The sequence below is a fragment of the Pogona vitticeps genome, chromosome 5 (genome assembly GCF_051106095.1).
Source record: "Pogona vitticeps strain Pit_001003342236 chromosome 5, PviZW2.1, whole genome shotgun sequence".
Lineage (NCBI taxonomy): Eukaryota > Metazoa > Chordata > Lepidosauria > Squamata > Agamidae > Pogona > Pogona vitticeps.
This window is the reverse complement of record NC_135787.1, coordinates 100,598,507-100,613,868: the sequence shown is the minus strand read 5'-3', so window position 1 is coordinate 100,613,868 and position 15,362 is coordinate 100,598,507. Positions and strand designations below refer to the sequence as shown.

Here is a 15,362-nt window from a genome sequence, read left to right as displayed (position 1 = left end):
ACGGACAATCCACACTCCCCGCCCAGTCACACAAACTACTGACAGCATGCAAGGCTGCAAATAAAACTCCAGAAGTACCCATATGAGGCTTCCAGTTTGTTGAACAACGACCAGGTTTATTTAAATGCATAGTATCGCTGGAGAGTGAGGGGACTGGGAAACAGTAAAAACGGGCATTGCCAAAGAACTGGGATTGAAAAGGTCTATATCATTGTATACCCAGAATAATCCTATTAATTAATGGTCCACAATGATAAGAAACCTTGCTATAAGCATGTCGATCACGCTCCTGACGTATCCCTCTGAAATCAAGGTACAGTATAAGCCTCTATATGGGGTCGCTCTGGCCTCCTTCGTCCTCTCTATGATTTCTCGGAGCAAAACTTCTGCGTCATTTTAGAAAGCTTGGTCCCGTTCCGGCAGTTGTGACGCCGGCGCACAAAAATCTCCGTGTTCTTACAACGAGCGGCGCAGAACTACAATTCCCGGCATGCATCGGGCTTTTCCGTCTGACCTCCCTTTGAGTGGTACGCAGCTCAATGCAAAGTGTTCAAAACAAGGAAGTAGCGAGCGGCGTGTAATGGAGGAGGCAGGGAAGGGGTGGTACGGCGGCCCAGTCCTGGTCTAGGGGGAACCGCGGGGGCTGCGGCAAAGATTATTTGGCGCAACATTACCGCTTGCTTCAGGGGCGCACATGGACGAGAGCAAAGTAAGTGAACGGTGCTTGGAGCAACAAAAAGGCTTTATCGCTCAGGTGGGCAGCCGATGGGTCCTCCAGGTGTTTTTCGTTCTGTAACTCCCATCATCCTTCCCCCGGCTTGATCGTGATGGCTAGGACTGATGAATGGGGTGGGTGAGTGGGCGAGCCTAGCAACATCCGGAGGGCTGCAGTTGGCCCACCCTTGCTTTATTGCGCTGCCAGCTAGTTGGTTTGTTATGATTTAAAAGCGGATTAAACCCTTAAGGAACGTGAATACGAAGTTGAGTAGTGTATTGGCTTGTATGACAGTCTTATATATTCGTACTTGACAATACAGCTTATGATGACATCGGTGAGACTTAGTGAGATGAAAGTGAGTATTGCAAACTAAGAGAAGCATTGTAAACGGGGGACGGAGTGAGTGGCTGGGTTGGTTCCCTGGCTGCAATATCGCTTCTGTCCTGAATTTGCTGGGTGGCCAGTGTTGTCTTAGTCTCCTTCCCAGTCTTCCATTGGGAATGTGAGGGATCAGTCTGACTGTTTTTATAGGTTTTTTTTCTTAAAAAAATAAGGATTACCAAAAGTATGTATGAGCAATGGATCGAACAGTTGAAAGAGTACTAGGCGAATGCTAGAATGTGAATATTAGTAGAACCAAAGAGGTTGATCTCAAAAGAAATGTGAAACTTGATTATGTAAAGTTAGCCTAAGGGAACATAAGGAGACAGAATGTAGCTTGACATATTTGTTGTTGTTGTTTAGTTGTTAAGTCCTGTCCATGTCTTCGTGACCCCATGGACAACCAGAGCACGCCAGGCCCTCCTGTCTTCCGCTGCCTCCCGGAGTTGGGCCACATTCATGCTGGTAGTTTCGATGACACTGTCCAACCATCTCATACTCTGTCATCCCCTTCTCCTCTTGCCTTCACTCTTTACCGACATTATTGTCTTTTCCTGGGGTCTTATCTTCTCTCGAGATGGCCAAAGTATTGAAGCCTCAGCTTCAGGATCTGTCTTCCAGTGAGCACTCAGGGTTGATTTCTTTCAAAATGGATAGGTTTGTTCTGTTTGTAGTACAGGGGACTCTCAAGAGTCTCCTCCAGCACCACAATTCAAAAGTGTCAATTTTTGGTGGTCAGCCTTCTTTGTGGTCCAGCTCTTACTTCCATACATCGCTAATGGAAAACCACAGCTTTGACTATGCAGACCTTTGTCGGCAAGGTGATGTCTCTGCTTTTTAAGATGCTGCCTAGGTTTGTCATCACTTTCCTCCTGCTGGAGGAGACTCTTGAGAGTCCCCTGTACTGCAAACAGAACAAACCTATCCATTTTGAAAGAAATCAACCCTGAGTGCTCACTGGAAGGACAGATCCTGAAGCTGCGACTCCAATACTTTGACCATCTCGAGAGAAGATAAGACCCCCTGGAAAAAACGCTGATGTTGGGAAAGAGTGAAGGCAAGAGGAGAAGGGGACGACAGAGGATGAGGATGGACAATGTCACTGAAGCTACCAGCATGAATTTGACCAAACTCCGGGAGGCAGTGGAATACAGGAGGGCCTGGCGTGCTGTGGTCTATGGGGTCACAAAGAGTCAGACATGACTTAACGATTAAACAACAAGAGCAGACCTATTGTTATTCTGGGCACCCTAAATCAATCCTGAAGTGCGGAAGCTTCATGCAATTTACTGGAATTATGATTCTATATAATAGAGGCTTCTGTAGATCTTCAGGGATAATGGTTTTCATTCACTAAGCCTGGTTGGGAGGAGGTCCCCTAATGCCTCCCAGAGAAAATGAAAAACAAAACCAGAAGTGTCCATACATACCTTCTGTTTACACATGTTTTTAAAAAAGGATGAAAACAATAATTTCCAGGTTCCTTGTGGCCTTTGTGGTGACACAAATTTAGGCTCAAGCACTCCTGGTTTCTAGTAATAAGGATACCAGTTATGGTGCAAGGGACTTTACTCTTTGAGTATTGGACAGTAATAGCAGAAGCGTTTGTCAAAATCTCCCTAAAGTATGAAATAGTACATGCTTGGAAGGAAGTTACCACTAGACAGATTTGTGGTTGGTGTCTCTCTCAATCTCAGTTCTGATTGCTACTTTAAGACTTGGGGTAAAGTTCATACCAGACTTTCCATGGAAGTCTTGCTTCTCCTCTCTTCACTGATGTGAAACTTAACTGTGATTTCTCTAGGTGGCTGGAGGCAAAGTGAAGAAGCCAGGGAAACGGGGCCGTAAACCAGCGAAGATAGATTTGAAAGCCAAACTTGAGAGGAGCCGGCAGAGTGCCAGGGAATGTAGGGCCAGGAAGAAGTTACGGTACCAATATCTGGAAGAACTGGTTTCAAGCAGAGAGAGAGCAATCTGTGCTCTTAGAGAAGAGTTGGAAATGGTAATCTTCTTTCTTTCCATTTCTTTATTTTTACATTGCACTGATGTTGTCTTGGTACCAGTTTGTTTTGATTAGAACCTTTAACTCAAGGAATGGGAAACCTATGCAAGTTCATGCAGCTATGTCCAACAGCTGGGCTACTTGACTGCATGCCGTTCTTCTCTCTACCTGGGAAGATAACTGAAGGCACTGTAAGGGGTACCCAAACAGCTCCCAGGGCAAACATTCTCACTGAAGCATAACGGGTTGCTTGCTTTGTCATAGGAAGCAGCAGCAGAGGGTTTTGTCAGCCCATGTGTGGTAAAATGCTTGGTGAAGTGTTCATGTGTATGCATGGAAGGCAGTCAACTTACAAGTGGTTACATAGAGATTGTCTAGTTACCACTTCGTAAATGCTTGGTTGTGCTCTCCCTCTTCTGTCTTGGATATTAATAGATGATGGAACAGCAGGATTCCTTTGCTTATGCCACCAACCCCATCTGAATTTTCTGTGGTGTGTCGGTGAATGCTACCTAAGGTCCTGTGTAAACTCCATGAATTGCAGGGAGCTGACTTTTGCATTAACATGCAGGAGATGAGACTGAACCCTAAAGTAGGCTTCTTGCAATAGAAGGGGGAGGGGGGAAGGCAACCTTTTGCACTGAGACACCTTTTAAAAACACAGCTGTGAAAGTTCAGTAATCTTTTGGGGCATAAAGGCCCTCAAAGATGCAGTAGTGGCCACACATTTGGGAAATTACTCCCTTGAATGGAGTGGTTCGACAAGAAGCCACTGTTTAGCAGGGGTAGCTTCAGCCCTAACAAAACTACAGAGATCTTTCTGTGAGATCTTTCACAAGCAATCAGCTTTGAAAGGCACAGAAACATCCTTTAAGGCTAGGTTTGAGCGTTGGGGGAAGCGTCACCTGCTCCATAACAATATCTTGGGCAACCCAGGCCTATTATTCAATAAGGCACTTTTGAGTTCATGTTTGTGTGCACGTGCTGTTTTGCTCCCATAGTCAACTTGTACCTCCATGCCTCAAACAGCTCCTGCTTGGAATAGATGTCCAAGAGCAGAGATATCAGTCTGCCTGAAGACCTTTACCTCCTCAGACATGAGGGTTACAATTAGAGATGGAGGTATTTGTATTCCTACATGAATATCCCGGTGCAGCTGGAGTTAACGAGGGGCTGGCCCCTGGGCATGGACTGTCCACTCACATGCCCGGTGGCGGCCCATCTCTTCCTTTCAATCGTTCTGGAGCACCGCTGGGCTAGCCACTTGGCAGTCTTTCAAGGAGACTCATCCTCCCTCCCTTTGCCAGGAGTGGCTAGATGACTGGGAAGAGAACTGTGCTCGGGACTGATTGGAAGGATGAGCGGGGCCAGAGGTGGCAGTGGACGTGTGAGTGGATGGTCAGCCGGACCCTCATTAACTTCAGCTGTGCGGGAATATTTGTATACCAACACCCCCATCTCTAGTTACAATCTATTCCAGGTGTTTTACTTTTTTGTCGTGTGTGTTTCAGTATAAACAGTGGTGCATGGCAATGGACCAAGGAAAAATCCCCTCTGAAATTAAAGCCCTGCTTAGTGGAGAAGAACAAAGCAAGCCCCAGCAGAACACAGCCAAGGTTACCAAAGTTGTGAAGGCTGATGCAAACACTCACAGTTCCTGTAAGTATCAATTTACAGCATTCTTAACTTTGCTAGGACTAAGGGTGTGGGCAGGGACATGTGGACAGTGACTAGCTGAAATGGTAGTTGGGCAGATAAATACCAGGCCTGCTTTTTTTAAAAACTAGCTTGGTGCTTATATTTAAATATAAATGATAGAAGGAGAAAAAGTGTCTTAGAATATTGTAGTTCAGCTTGTTAGCAGAACTACAGTATTTGGTGATTTTATAGCTAGACAAAGGTTTAGCTGTATAAAATCACCAGAACAATGAGAAACATGCATAATGGCTGTTCTCTTTTATCCTTGTAATACGTAGCTCTTTAGATAGGCAAGCCTGATCAAGAATGTCTGGCTCAGGTTTTTCCTCTGGTGCATATCTTGGCTGAACATCTTCTGGTATGTCCTTGAGCTTGTCATGGGCTTTGATCAGGTGTAGCAAATAGGAGAACCTGCTTGGATTGCAGCTTGGCATAATACAATTTTTTGCAGGGCATTCCAGCCTTTTCTGCCAGTTGATCAAATCATTTTCAGGCTAAACAGAAGTGCTGGTATTAACTTGTCAAGCCTAAGTGTTATTCTGGGACTGCAGAGGCATGCTCTCACTCTGCCACTGGCCAAGAGAGAGAGGGCCACTGGGAGGCTGTAGCCCTTCTTCCCATAAAAGCTCTTTTTGGCAACAGGGGCCCTAGCCTGTCCCTTTCCATCTGCCAGTGAAGGAAAAACTGTTCTAGTGTACACTTTTGTAGCCATTCCTTTTTCAATTGTATGGAGTATTTTAAATACCGTATTTTTCGCTCCATAAGATGCACCTTTCCATAAGACACCATTTTTTTAGGAGAAGAAAACAGGAAAATATAATCTGTTTTCTTCGCTCCATAAGACGCAAAGACTTTCCACCCCCCTGTTTTGTGGGGGGAAAGTGTCTTATGGTGCGAAAAATACAGTAATCTTTTTGGAGGTAAGGGACTCTCCTGTCATTAAGTACTTTTACAGTTCATAGAAAAATTGAGGCATTTTCTGAGTTAAAATGATTTGAAGATATGTCATATTAATTTACTCAGCTACTGATATCTGCTTTGGCAACACTTCTGCAACCCCTTCCCTTATTCTAGTTGAGTTGGGCAGTCAACCATAATATGACCCAAACTTTGCAGTACTTTCCTCAGGAAAAAAATTGCATATGACCGATACGTACGTGGCTTGCTGAAGACCATTCTCTTTCCCCATACCTTTTCAAAGATCCTGTTTGTTTGTTTGTTTGTTTATACTGTCCTTCCATCCTTCAATTTATATCTTGCTCCCATTAGTGCCAAGACACTACTCTGGGTGGTTACAACAAATACAATACAAAACAAAAAATAAAAAGCATTAAAAGCAGGTGCAGTTTATCTGGCTGCTGGTGTCATTCTGGTTTCTTTAAGGATTATCATTTTATTGTGCTATTTTTGTTAAGCAGCAGGGGAAGTTTCTCTCTGAAGAACGGGGGAAGAAATTATCTAAATTGCAAAAACAAGCATTTCTGTGGTGGAAGAGGACTGTGTGTCACAGTGTGAAAAGGTATAACTAAGTTATGAAACAGCCCAGAAGTTACTCAGGGAAATCTGTTTATGCATTCAGCAAAAAGATCTTGGTATGCACAAGCCCTTTTACTTATGCATTTAAGGCCATTGTTTTAAGATCTTGTGCTTGTGTGTTAACTATCACTTGTGTTCGGATGCATCAGTCAGAAGGGCTGGATCTAAAAATCTTTTCTCAACCAAAAGATTTTGGTTGACACGGGGGCGCTCACTACCTTGGTGCATGCGCTCGTAATCTCAAGATTAGATCACTGTAATGCGCTCTACGTGGGGCTGCCTTTGAGGCTGACACGGAAACTTCAGATGGTGCAGAATGAGGCAGCCAGGCTCCTTACAGGAGTGAGGAAATCCCAACACATCTCTCCTATTCTGGCCATGCTGCATTGGCTGCCCATTCGTTTCCGCGTCGACTTCAAAGTGTTAATGCTTACATACAAGGCCCTAAACGGTTTAGGACCTCGATATTTGGCGGAAGGCCTGCTCCCACCTAGATCTACCCGGATCACCCGCACGAGCCAGGAGGTGAGGCTGGAGAGCCTAACGCTGAGGGAGGCCCGGAAGGAGCGAACACGAAATCGGGCCTTCTCGGCCGTGGCTCCTCACCTCTGGAACAACCTTCCTCCAGCGATTCGTGCAGCCCCTACGCTGGGCACATTTAAGAACCAGCTAAAAACATGGTTATATGTTCAGGCCTTCCCTCCTGTCAATACTTAATTTCCTTTCTCTTTCTAGCTATTTGTTTTATTATATGTGGTGTTGTTTACTTGTAATAATTTTTATGCTTTATTGTATATTTTTTATGGAAGCCGCTCAGAGTGGTCAATCTGACCAGATGAGCGGGATATAAATCAATCAATCAATCAATCAATCAAACAAACAAACAAACAACAACAACAACAACAACAACAACCAAGAGTTCTCTTAAGGCAGAAAGGCATATATTTGTACATTATCAGCTCAACTAGGTTTTGATGATGTGTATGTTTGTGGGAGGGCTTTGGACAATGGTGTGAAGACTTCTGGTCAATAACTAGATTTTCAGAGCTTGAAAAATCCACTCATCGGTAACTAGTGAAAAAATGCTGCTTGAGGAGCCACAGCTCCCTCCCTCCTTACCCTCAGTCCATCTGTCTCTGATCCTGCAGTCCTCCCCTCCCCTTTCCCATTGCAAAAGGAAAAACAGCCCTCTTCTCTTGAGAAGAGAGTTCTAGCGGCACATAGATATATATCCTAAGGAGAATGTAGAGTAGTCCCATGCTGGAGAATTTGGAGATTCCCTGCTCCCAATTTCAACCGAACAACCTGGCTCCTTAAGAAGCCGGGCGCTTTTGCTTTCAGTTTTATTTTTGCTGGAGACATTCAAAAGAAAGGCATTCAAAATACAAGCTTCATGACCCCCACAGGCACACAGGTAATAAAGCAACCCAAGTTTGAGGGTATATTTATTTTGGGTCTATATGCATTGTTGTGTGGAAAGTGCCTAGTTTAAATTTAAGTTTAAACATAAATTGCAAGGCTATAGTCCGGTCATGCTGACTGGTGAAATTTTTGACTGACTAGAGAGACATTCTAAATTTTTTCAAGCCCTGTAGATTTTTAAAAAGCCATGTTTTAAGCTGAGCAAAGGCCTGTCAACTTGTATCACAACTTGAGGTATAAGCTCTTTAAACTCCTCTTCACTCCTACTATTTCCTCACCCTCAGCATGAGCAATAGCTAATAGATGTCATATATTTCAGAGTTCCCCATACTAGGTGTATGCTACATATCATAAAAACATTAACTTTAATTTACTGCTATGTTTGATTTATTTTTCAGGGTGAAAGTCCATCAGCTAAGAGTGAAGTCTTTTTCATAGACAAGTTGGAAGATTTTTAAAATGTCATTTGTGATCTTTAATGTAAGCCTTCACCTCTCTACTGCATTGTTAATGAATATGCTGCAAAGAATTTGATTGTCAAGATGAAGTGTTAAAAGAACTTGATGGTAAATTGGCAGGATTAAATCTGCAAAGTTTTAACCCAAATTGTTTTATATATCATAACTTATGTGTATTTTGAAATTTTGCTGTAACAAGGAAAAAGCATCTAGACTTGCATTGTAATTGCTTTTACGGGCTATGGTTTGTGTTTTGATTTCTTGTTCAATCATAGTATTTTATGGACTGTGCAGTCAAGTCTGAGATTATATCAGTGCTGAATATTGCTTTTATGCTTACGATACATTGTTCTGGTGCATGTTCTGATGTTAATTGCCATATCCCATCCTATATTGACTTGTGTAATTGCCATTGCTTTCCACATTTTTTCTTTTGAGTTAATAGATGACTTTTCAATCCAAAAGTGCTCAGATCACACATCTTAGTCCATTGAGCTTAGTCAGGGGTGCTAGGGAAGCCCGTGCCATCCCACCAGCCATTCAGGATGTTAATACTGGCATTCTCTTACAAAGTTGTCCCATGAAAGCCTGCAGTTGTATGTGCGAGATGCCTTGAGTCACAAAAGCAAGCAGTTGTTGGTGTGCTCCCATGTGAAACACCTGGAAACAGACACATAGCTAGAAATGGGGGTAGAGTTCTTCCTCCCAAAGGTGCTGGAATATCTGTGGGTGTATGGAGAAAGACTGTGCATGTGGTTATGTGTGTAAGCCAGGGATGGGCATCTCTGCTCTGAATGTTATTGGACTTTGATTCCCATATCACTTGTGATTTGTGGAAACTGATTGGAATTGAATCTAACAATACTTGAAGGGTCCCAGTTCCCCAGCCCTCATGTAACAAAAGAAACTGTTCAATAACTGCTTTTCCTTCCTACTGTCTGAACTGTTGCATTCCACTCAGTTTACGATATATGTAGATCAGACCCTTACTGATTTCCCAAACTTGATAGCGAGAGAACTAACTGTGTGTTCATTCTTTCTTGCCTCCCTGCACACAGTGGGTCAAAATTAGAGGAACTCGAAAATGACTGTCTTTCTCGAATTCAGCTTGCAGAACAACATGTGGATGTTCTCCTTATAATTTCATGACAGCCCAATTTTGTGTGATTGTTCATGGTACAGTTTTCTGGGATTCTCATATAGCCGGTAGCTATGGTGCAAACTATACCAATGATCTGGATACAGCCTTCCTCTTTTCGTGTGAAGTCACTATCCACATAACTAGCTGATTGTCTGACTGCCTTGCATTGTCAGCATAACTAGCACTTCTGCATGAAACTGAAAGGTACAAGAAGAGGGATGCACCCAGTACAGTGGCTTAAAATATGTCTTGAGAAGTTCAGCCCTCATACAGAGGGGAATTATTGGCAAGTCATGTCACAATCACCTGCTAGCTGTGGTAATGCTAGGTTCCTATTATGCAGGTTAGTTGGCTTTCAATTAATTTGATTATCTGCATACATTGTTTTTCATTGCTATAATTCAAGAGTTTATCATCTTATAATGAGCCGGTGCACTTAAGCATAATGAAATAACTCTTTGACAATAAATTGCTAGGGTGGTTTTTTAGGAATAGACAACTTTTGTTTTCCTTTGCTAAAATTTTTATAGTTATGTCTATATAGAAATTGCTTATAAATGTCATTCATTCAAAGCCCAGTAGAGTTCATCTTGCTTGCTGACATCTGGAGAAACAGTATATAGACTTGGTTTCTTCAGTGCTCCTAATGCTGACTTCTCTCTTGCTAAACTGAGCACATTTGCCATTTGCTCAAGGAGGGACGGGGTGCATTTAGGAAGCATGAATGGATGTGGGTAGGAGGTTCACTCCATGTAGGAGTCTTGAAGTCTTGTGGAGCCTTTGTATAGCCTGCTTGTAACAGTGTTTCAGAAGAAGAAAATCTTCATTTCTCACAACTCTTTTTATCACATGTGATTGCTCCTGGAGAAAATACATTATTGCAAGCCTCTGATCTGTTCTTATTGTTTGGTCTTAAAGTAGATGTAATGTCAAGGGCTTTTGTTTGGTCTTTTTATTAAAAGGTTCAACATGCCAAGGTGGCAAAGAAAAGGACTGTGTCACCTTCAGAACTTAAGCAGACATGACACAAAAGTCTACATACATGCATGTACAATCTGTTAATAATGGTATCAATGTGACCTCCTCTCTCAGTATCCCCTTAGGATTGGGGTGGAATTTCAGTAGGACTGTCACATGTGCATGGGAGGGTTGCCCCTAATTTCTAAACCCTAGCACCCCACCCCCACCCCACACACAGCAGCTGCTAATATTAAAGGAAAGAGCAGGCCTATTAAGATATGTTCACTTCACACATATTATGTCATAAGCTGGCTGTGACGTCCCTCTTTCACGTCACAACGGTCAGGACACTCTCTCATTCACACTTTATTTATGCTGCCACCAACCACTCCTTCATAAGACTCTTCAGACAAATTGTATGATTTTAAAAATAAAAACTTGTATTTTATTGATAATAACAGAAGGAATGGTAAATCACTTTATCAACTAAAATAAAAAGGCAATCAGTAATAATCAAGTATCCCCTCATACACACTCTCTCTGACCTTCACTCTAACTCTCCATAACTCTTAACTCCCTAACTCTCAACTCTCTAACTAACTCACATCATTCACTCCCCCCCCCCTATATACACAGCTCCACCTCCTGGAGTCCCACCTCCTGCTCTGCTATAGGCAGATGGGTTCCAGCATAACCATGATAGGCAGATGACGTCATTGCAGTTGTCACACTGGCCTATTCAGCTAAAGGGATGAGAGGCCAAGTTTCTTCCAGCAAAATGGTGCTTTCATGGAAATAATTTTGTTTCCACCCTATACAATTGACGGGGGGATGAATATATCTGGGAGGCTTACCAATTCAAGTTGGTTTGTAACTTATTTACAGTGGTGCCTCGCTTAACGATTACCTCGTTAAACGATGAAACCGCTTTACAATGAAGTTTTTGCGACTGCTATTGCGATCGCAAAATGATGTTCCTATGGGGAAAAATCGCTTAACGATGATTGGTTCCCTGCTTCGGGAACCGATTTTTCGCTAGACGACTTTTAAAACAGCTGATCAGTGGCTCTAAAATGGCTGCCCACTGTGCAAAATGGCTCTGCGCTGTGCTTTAGGATAGATTCCTCGCTTTACAGGCACCAGAAAATGGCCACCCTATGGAGGATCTTTGCAAAACGAGCAGGTATTTTGCCTATTGGAATGCATTGAACCGGATTTCAATGGGTTTTTAAATTTTGCTTGATGAGGGTTTTGCTTAACAGCGATTTGAACGGAATGAATTATCCTCGTCAAGCGAGGCACCACTGTATTCTGTTGAACATAACAGAAGCTATTCAGAATGATACTTAATATTCACCAGTGTATATAAGAGATTCTTGGTGGAGATTTCTTCACAGTAGTTCGCCATCATGAGGTCTTGAAACAAAGATTACAGTTTCTTTTGGCTGTTGCAAAGAAATCTATCAAGTTGGTGCTGGCACATCTATATTGAAATTAATTCTGTGTCTGGACCTAGGAAACACAAGAAAGTCTACTGAGAGACAATTTGTCTATCTAGCTCAGCATTGTCAACTCTTGTGACTCCAGATTTTTCAGGTGGGATTATTTCCCTACCTTAGCTGGGGATGCCTGATATTGCCTATGTTCTCCCATCTGAGTACTAACCAAGCCTAGCCCTGCTGAGCCTAGAAAACGATAATGTACAGAGTAGTATGGAGGTATGTGCCTAACCAGGTTTCCTGCCACCTAGCAAGGTTTCACCTTTCCCAGTACCGAAGTTCTTCAGGCCACTTGTGGCCCTGGGGGTTTTCTTCTCTTCCCATAGCTCCATCACTTATTACTTGTTAGGACTGCTGGCATTGTTAGACCAAAGAAGTCTGAAGGGCTACAGCTGCCAGGTGCTCACCTCTGCCTCAGGGTCTCTGAGGTATAAGTTCTAGTCATATATATCTCCACTTTATGAGAAAGAATGGTAAACCAGATTATGTTCTGTTAATGGAGGTGATGTCTCTATGACAGTCTCTTATACCAGCTCATCTGGAAATCAGCGGGATAGTTGAAGGCAGAATTTTAGAACTAATTTGCAAAGAGGTTTAGTCATTCCATTTTTCATAATAGCTAAAATTAGGCCAAATTTGCAGAATAGCTTTGAAAAGGAATCGTGAGCAGCCCTATTTTGTTATTGCTGCCGCCGCCAAAATTGATTCACAATATTACACAGCTAGCTCCTGATTTGCCAGAGTTAATGGGGAAATTATTTTCAAAAGCTCTACAATTATTCCTCATTGAGGATCATCTGGGATATCTTTTTCAGTAGCAGGGCAGCTTTATTTTTCAGAAATAGTTGATAAGTGTTAAATATAATTGACATCCTAGCCAGCTAGATCATATATATACATAAAACTCATCCCTTACTCCTATTGTCCTCACTGATCCTTGTGATACATTAATTACATCTCACCCACTTGTTACATTTTGTCCTCCCCTCATTCCCAAATCTGTGTGGTAAGTTGAAGAGAAGGAAAGAGTATATTTAGCCACAAATGAGGGAGGATTTGATTTCCTCACCTGCCAAATTCTGGCAATACTACACTTGGTATGATTGCCTAGCCTTGGTATGGTCAGTGAAACTAAAAAGTCACAACTGACAGAGCTCAATACAGTACTTGATAGTTCCTAAAACTGCACTTGCTATAGCAGTGGTTCCCAACCTTGGGCCTCCAGATGTTCTTGGACTTCAACTCCCAGAAATCCTGGCCAGCTGAGGTGGTGGTGAAGGTTTCGGGAGTTGTAGTCCAAGAACATCTGGAGGCCCAAGGTTGGGGACCACTGTGCTATAAGGAAGTAGGAGGGACTGTAGGGAGTAGGAAGCCTACAGGTTGAGTTCATATGAAATGGAGGGCAGGATTCCAGAATCTCTAATAGATGCATAGAAGACATTTCTGCAGGAGCAGGTTGTCGTTCAAACTACATACAGTGGTGCCTCGCTTAACGATTTTAATTGGTTCCAAAAAATTCATCGCTATGGGAAAACATCGCTATGGGAAAACATCGCTAAGCGAAACGCATTTTCCCATAGAGATGCATTGAAAACCGGATAATCTGTTCCAATGGGAACAGATTGCTGTCCTTAAGCGAAAATCGCCATAGGAAACATCGCTAAGCGAAACGCGGTTCCCCCATTGGAATGCATTGAAACCTTTTCAATGCATTTCAATGGGGGAGAAAAAAAATCACCAAAAATTCAAAAAGAGTCAGAACAAAGACATATTTGGTTAACAAAGGGTTTATTAAGTGTACTAACGATTTCAAGCACTCTAAACCCTTTTTAAACAATTTAACACCTTTTAAAAATAGAGAAAACGGAGCTGTCAAAAACATCGCTAAGCGAAACGGGGACCTAAACTGTCATCGCTAAGCAAAGCAAGGTCCCGAACATCGCTATGCAAATCCCCCCATTGGAAACATTGCTAAACGGAGCGCAAGATCACTCCTAAAACCTCATCGCTAAGCAAATACATCGTTAAACGAGGCAATCACTAAGCGAGTCACCACTGTATGCTTCAGTTTTCTTTCCCATACGGCTATTAAAGGTAGAAAAGACCTGTCCTCCTTTTTATGATGCCAACATACCTCCAAGAGATGATGGCAAATAGGAAGAAGGGGAAGGAGAGGTTTTCTGAGAAGAGGGGCTGAGGTCTTGATTCAGAATTGACACCACTGTTTGGTATTAAAATCACAGCACTGCAGACAATGTCACATGCAGACAGAGTATTCTTATTTTAGTTGGCAAGTAAAGTCATTCACAGGGTGTTAAGAATCCAGGTTTTCTTACAGCAGGTCACCAAACCTAATTCTTCCACCATATGCTCTGTTTGTAACTTCGTGAGATTACTCAGTTATTCTTGTGTCCGCCTTTAAATATTCTTGTCTGTGGAATGGAAGTTGGCGTATGAGATCCATAGCTGGGGTCACATCTGCCCAGTTCCAACCACACCATCTAGTGGGGAAAATGGAAAAATTTCAGTTGCTTGGCTGATGGAAGAATAAAAAATTATAGAAGGCTGGGCTCTAAGTACGTTGAATTACAAGCTCTTTACTACTGAAAAACCAAGTTAGCTATGGCCAGACCAAGGCATTCTGCTGCCTGAAAACCAGAGGACAAAATGAAGGGTTCTCTACATTCAGAATCAATTGGACTGACAGCTGCACCCTCAGTGCCATTGACAGAATAGTATCCTCCATTGAGCTTGAGAGAACAGGTAGATTTGGATAGCTCAGTGGTTTAGGCATCTAGCTGTGGAACCAGAGGTTAGAAGTTTGATTCCCCAGTGTGCCTCCTGGGAGAAAAGCCAGGCTAGGCAAGCTGCACAGCCCCAGGGCACCTCAAGAAGAAAGGAATGGTAAAACACTTCTGTACCTTGAAAATCCTGAAAAAAGTCACCATAAGTCAGAATTGACTTGAAGGCACATGATATGATGATGATGATGATGGGATCCCAGGAGAACAGGCTTATGTGGCTCATATCCCTCTCTCTTACAAACAGATGTGAATAGCCAGGAGGCTGGTGAGAAACAGCTGAGGGACTGACACCATTGCCCCCCCCCCACTGCTTGAAGTGGTTGCCTCGCTTTGCCTAAAATGGCAGGACCAGCCCTGAGCTTAGATCAGTCGGCAGATTGTCCCAAACTGCATACATTATATATGTGGACATATGGATGTGCTTGTATGCGTGCACACGGTCAAGGGAGGTGACTAGGGCTGTGCCTGCCCTTTATCATAGTACCTTAGCAGCTTCAGCTATGCAGGCTCCTTCACACGGCAACACGCAAGGGCTCCCAGCACCCAGAGATAGGACCCCCAATGAGTGGCAGCTGGAGAGGGCCCCAGAGATGTAGTTCTGGTGCTCATTCACTGATACAAATGTGCACACTTTGGAATCCTCTGCACAAGCTATTGCTAGCTTTTGTCACAGAAGAACAGTCCTCCGAGCCCCCCAAGGAGGGGAAATGGCAAGCTAACTCAATAGAATCTGTACTGCAGAT

At 43.0% G+C, this 15,362-nt stretch overlaps 1 protein-coding gene across 4 annotated transcripts; it reads left to right on the top strand.

Annotated features, from left to right (window-relative positions):
- Positions 1-413: 413 nt before the first annotated feature.
- CREBL2 (cAMP responsive element binding protein like 2) lies at positions 414-10,289 on the top strand. Of its 4 annotated transcripts, none has more exons than XR_013545598.1 (5): positions 523-709; positions 2,904-3,101; positions 4,613-4,760; positions 6,218-6,318; positions 8,156-8,559. XR_013545598.1 is itself a non-coding variant. In XM_020785786.3 (4 exons), the coding sequence occupies exons 1-4, from the start codon at positions 695-697 to the stop codon at positions 8,158-8,160; spliced, it is 366 nt and encodes a 121-aa protein (XP_020641445.1). In that variant the 5' UTR covers positions 414-694; the 3' UTR covers positions 8,161-10,289. The 4 variants fall into 4 exon arrangements, 2 of the variants coding, with proteins under 2 accessions (XP_020641445.1, XP_020641443.1); XR_013545597.1 differs by having other exon boundaries at positions 546-754; XM_020785786.3 differs by lacking the exon at positions 6,218-6,318 and having other exon boundaries at positions 414-709; positions 8,156-10,289.
- The last annotated feature ends 5,073 nt before the right edge of the window (positions 10,290-15,362 follow it).

Bases quoted from the DNA above. Each gene is read 5' to 3' on its own strand.
- CREBL2 (XM_020785784.3), top strand. From the start codon at position 695: ATGGACGAGAGCAAAGTAAGTGAACGGTGCTTGGAGCAACAAAAAGGC. The intron at 755-2,903 runs GTGGGCAGCCGA...TGATTTCTCTAG, and splicing joins AAAAAGGCTTTATCGCTCAG to GTGGCTGGAGGCAAAGTGAA. The intron at 3,102-4,612 runs GTAATCTTCTTT...TGTGTGTTTCAG, and splicing joins TTAGAGAAGAGTTGGAAATG to TATAAACAGTGGTGCATGGC.